Consider the following 4,889-nt stretch of genomic DNA (forward strand, 5'->3'; position numbering starts at 1 on the left):
AAAAAAAAAAAAAAAAAAAAGAACTGGGCTCATGTGACAGTGACCACTGTGAGCCCCTTCCAGGGCTCTCATTTTCTTTCCACGTCTCCGTGGCCAGGTTGCTTTGAACACTGATGGACTGGCTCTTTCTCCTCTCTTCACCAGAGCACAGAACTGGAATACATTTCTTCTGGAATTCTCTCTAATAAGCCAGGTGGGGTTAATAAGACAGAGGCTGGGTTTTATAAAGTGAGGGGAATAGAATTAGTGAAAGACATTTGTGGCGGACTTAAAATACTGTTCAATTAGTACCTTAAGATATTAAGCTACTTGATATCTTATAAAAGAAAGAAAGAAATTCGTCTGTTCAAAGTACCTAGAAGAAAAGGGATTTTGACAATGTTAACTTCCCTCATAACATCTGATTAGCTTTTTAACCAAGATAAGAAACAAATAAAAAAACTTTTTTTAACCTTTTTTATATAAAAATTGAGGCAGTAAACGAGTTTTAACTAATCATTCGAATTCTTCTTGCTTCTTGGTGACCAGAATGGAGTTTCTTATTTCCTTGAATTCAGGTGACATGGAAGGGGGCAGTGATATTTCTTCTGTGTTCACACTGGGAGGAAGGGCTGTGAGGGCTGTGTAAGCTTTATCTCATGTAGAAACTAATTCCTTGGTATATGTGCTGGTCATACAATGAAAAGGATTCACAGCCTCTTGAGAGTCATAAGTACCAGAAGTGTTGAGATAGAAGAAAGAGGCTAATTTTATTTTATTTCTTTTTGCTTTTTTTTTTGAAAGAGTCTAATTTTACTGTAAGTTTGGTGAAGCACTTGCTTGGAAAGCACAAACCAAACCTTTGTGGCAACATTTTATAAAGTGCTTGCTTCTGGAAGATTCTTTGAGTTACAGTGCTTCAGATGGCTGATTATTCTAGAACTTGTATGTGCAGAACCCATGTTCTGCTGTTGTGTTGGACTTCACAAGCACAGCATTATTTAAATTGTAAAATTAAGTGATAGGGAAAGGAACTAATGTTTCATTCTGACGTGTGAAATGTGAAACATGGTACTGGCACCTCCCTTTGGATTCGCATGAAATCGGCCTTTGTTATTTTATAGGAAGTTGAGGACGACGAGGTTGAATCACGTGCCGGAGGATTCAAGTTAGGAGGTGGGATTCACTTGCCATCTCAGGAGATAACCGTGACCCAGGGTCCCAAGTTCTTTTGAAATAATTTGTGTTCAACATTTACCAGATCTAACTCAGTCAAACTGTGTTCTCTGCTACTTATTGTTAGTTTCAATGCCCAAACTGTAAGTTTTGGGCTTTGCAATGATTTGTGGTGAGGCCTGTTTAAGGGACATCTCCCGAGCTGGCTTTTCTTGGAGCTGTCGTAACTGAGATCAGCTCTCGGCTGTTTGTATTTGAGGTCATGGAACACAGGTCCCCACCTTCAGCCTCTGAGCTTGCTCTGCAGCACTTTGACCCAACTGTGGACAAACGCAAAGGCCGTCTTAGCCCTCTCTGGGTCACTGCTGACATGGGTGTTACTTGTTGCCTTGTTGAGATGTTTATCTTTTGACTCATTGGAGCATACATCTTTTTTAGTGAAACATAAAAGTTCCAACTTTCCAGACCAAGTGTTTTCTTCCAAAAGCAGAATGGAAATGAGAGCAATCTTTAAACACTATTCCCTTTGCCCTGTCTGATTTCTTAAGGACCTGATACAAATCTACTCTGGCAAACAGGAAGATGAAAGGTTCAAGAGCAGGGAGTACCTGAAATCCTGCTAGATTTCTTCCCTATCCTCTCAACTACTTGAGTTCTGAGCTACTCCAGGCAATTGACACCACCTCATAATCCAGGGCAGGTAACTTTCCAGGCCGGTGCTTCTGCCTGGCTCGCCAGTGTCTCAGGGGAGCCCCTTCCAACTTCCTAGATGGAACCTTCCTGTCCAAACAGGCTTCGTTGGACTTGACCTTTTGCTTGCTGTACAGCAGTATGAACTCAGCCAGGTAGAATTTCCTGAAGGGTGAGAGAAGGGTGTGAGTGGCTTACCACTGCACGGTGCCTGCTAGCAGGAAGATTAAGCAATTTAGGGAATATGTTTTGAACTGGAATTATGCCTGACCCCAAGCAAAATTACATTTTAATTTGTAATTTAAAACTTTTTGAGTAATTCTTGTTTGGGGTACGTAATGACCGCAGTCATGGTGGGGAGTTGGTACATGGACATAACACCTGTTGGTCTAATTTACCCCTGTATGTAGGCAAGGTCTTCACTGATAACCAGTCAGTCTGCTTTCCTGGGGTTCCAGTGCATCCAGTCAGCCTCCCTGATATCCCAGGAGAGCTCACACAGGTCAATTAGCTAAAAGCAGGGGGTGTTTACTCTGTGTTTGAAAAACAAGCAGGATTGAGACACACTTCCTTACTTGGACTCTTGATTATGTACATTTACTGCTTCCTACCCAGGCAAGAATCACAGCTCGGTTTAAAAGAAAAGAATAGAAAGTGCCTTTAACTGTGTTTCAGAAACCCAATTTTAGTAGCTTAGATTTTAGGTTTGTAAACTAGCAGGACCCGAAGTCTCTGGGGATTGCTCTATAGAATTTCACACTGGGGGTGTCAGAGAGCAGTGCCCGGTGCCCTTCTGCTGAGCCACAGTGCAGGCTGTTTGCTGTTTGTGCTGTGTCCTCATGTCTGTCATTTCTGGATTTCTGTTACAGAACCGGGAGAAGGTCCCAGCTACAGACCTGTCCACTCCCCTATTTCTGTGCTCAGCCTCATGTGCCAAAATGAGAGCTGAACTTACACTGCATGTAAACAGTTTATGCATACTGGCTGGTTAAGAATTTAATAACTGACTTATCAGCTAAAATTTAAAATATCAATGGTTATTTCTCATCTCCATTTATTGATTTGTGTCAAAAGCTTTTTACTATATAGATTTGCTCCTACTTCTGAGGGAGAAATAAAGTTGAGTAGAACTCATGGTCTGAAGTGGAAGATGACCAAAAAAGACTTCAGTTTTTTTTTTTTTTAAAGAAGTGTAAGGGAAATTATTTCTTGGGTAACATAAGAAAGACCTTCCCTAAAAATAGAACAGTATTTTTAGTCATCTTTCGGTCGATTGATTTTTTTTTCTTCTTCCTCCAACTATTAAAGTCATACCTTACAGGAAATCAGCACAGAGTGGTGAGACAAATTTTGCCTGAAGAGTAATATAGTGCTTCCTGCCCAGCACCTGATTTTAAATGTGGTTCTTTCACTCTCATGACTCATGATCCCAAGGAAGGTAATGAATGGATGATATTTTTGGGGAGAGATGGCTGGTTGGGGAGAGCACTACTGCTCCAGCAGGAAGTGGCCCATTCTGGACCAGAACCCAGTGGTCTCACCTGGTCTTTCCATCCTCTTTTAGGGACAGCAAGGGACGGTTCCTCTGCTGGGCTTTTCTTGCTTGTGGGGACTCCCTGGGACTGGACTATGATAATGGCCATACTTCATGAACGAAAAGCCACCTGGTTTGCTTCCAGGAGCATTTCTGTGGGTTCCCACTGAATAGAACGCTATGAAAACGCACTGGCAGGAAGAAAAGCTGTTCAGCATGGGCAGTGGTTCTGGATTAAGTTTATTTATAGATTTATAATTTGTGTTTATCTGGATTAATAAATATTTTAGTATGAGGGAAAAAATTAAGGATTCAAAGACAGTGATTTCTTCTGCTAGAATGAAGGCAGTGGCCCAAGATGGCCGGAGACTTCACCCCTAGTGGAGAGGGCTGCTTGAGGCCCGGGACCCTCTGTGCCATAGATAATGCGCTTGACTTGAGTCGGGAAGTACTGCTACTTCACTGTGGAGCCATCTTTAGGCTGAAGATACCTGGAAACACGGTGAACACAAGTCAGCCGGGCCCGCTGGCTAACCAGGGTGGAAATGCTGTGCTTTCCGAACAGCTTCTGCCAGTGACAGGAGAGCAAAGTGGAGACGGGCTTGCTGTGCTCCATCTGTGGAGAAAGGGGTTTGAACAGAGGTCAGAGCTGGAGATTACTGTCTAGAAATTGGTGATCTGTTCTGTGCAGTTTGTCCAGAATGACATTTTACAATCATGAAGGCTTTTCCTGTGAAGGGGTTGGCACTGCTCTGTGGTTCTCCAGTGTTTGCTGTTCCAGTCAGATCTGGGAAAACAAAGAAACAGGCGCTGGGCGAGCCTTGTACCATATTTTTATTTGTGGTAAATTTATTTATTTATTTATCCCTTCTCTCCCCCGCTTCCACTTCGTCCTCCTACCCCCTCCATCCCTCTTTTTTTCCACGGGGGGGGGGATTGACCCCAGGGTGTTGCATTGAACCAGGCCTAAGGCTCTTTTAAAATTAATTTTGAGACAGGGTCTCTCCAAGTTTCCCAGGCTGGCTTCCAATTTATGATCCTCCTGCCTCAGCCTCCGGAGGGGCAGGGATTACAGAGTAGGCCACTGCGCCTAGCCCAGGGTTGGTCCTGCAGCGCGAGTCCTGCCGAAAAGTGACCTCTAGTAACCCGCCTTGTTTTGTCTTGTGCTCGCTTGCAGAACGCCAACATGGGAGGCAAGCTCAGCAAGAAGAAGAAGGGCTACAATGTGAACGACGACAAAGCCAAGGACAAGGACAAGAAGGCCGAGGGCACGGGCGCCGAGGAGGAGGGGACCCCGAAGGAGAGCGTGCCCCCTGCAGCAGCCGATGGCGGCGTGGAGTCCCAGGAACCTGAGAAGCCAGACAAGGACAAGGACAAGGACGCGGAGAAGGACGCCGTGGGCAAGGCCGAGGCCAAGGAGGGCGACTCCGCGGTGGCGCCCAAGGAGGAAGCCCCCAAGGCAGAGCCTGAGAAGAGCAGCGAGGGCGCTGCGGAGGGGCAAGCGGAGCCT

General features: G+C 44.8%; 1 protein-coding gene across 1 annotated transcript in view; it reads left to right on the top strand.

Annotated features, from left to right (window-relative positions):
- Basp1 (brain abundant membrane attached signal protein 1) overlaps positions 1-4,889 on the top strand; it is a 52,932-nt gene that overhangs the window by 46,854 nt on the left and 1,189 nt on the right. The window contains 1 exon segment of the mRNA XM_033757695.1: positions 4,557-4,888. Within this exon segment, the coding sequence (XP_033613586.1) occupies positions 4,566-4,888 (323 nt within the window). The 5' untranslated portion in view covers positions 4,557-4,565.

This window comes from Fukomys damarensis, unplaced genomic scaffold (assembly GCF_012274545.1).
Source record: "Fukomys damarensis isolate Sample0158 unplaced genomic scaffold, DMR_v1.0_HiC HiC_scaffold_1, whole genome shotgun sequence".
Taxonomy (NCBI): domain Eukaryota; kingdom Metazoa; phylum Chordata; class Mammalia; order Rodentia; family Bathyergidae; genus Fukomys; species Fukomys damarensis.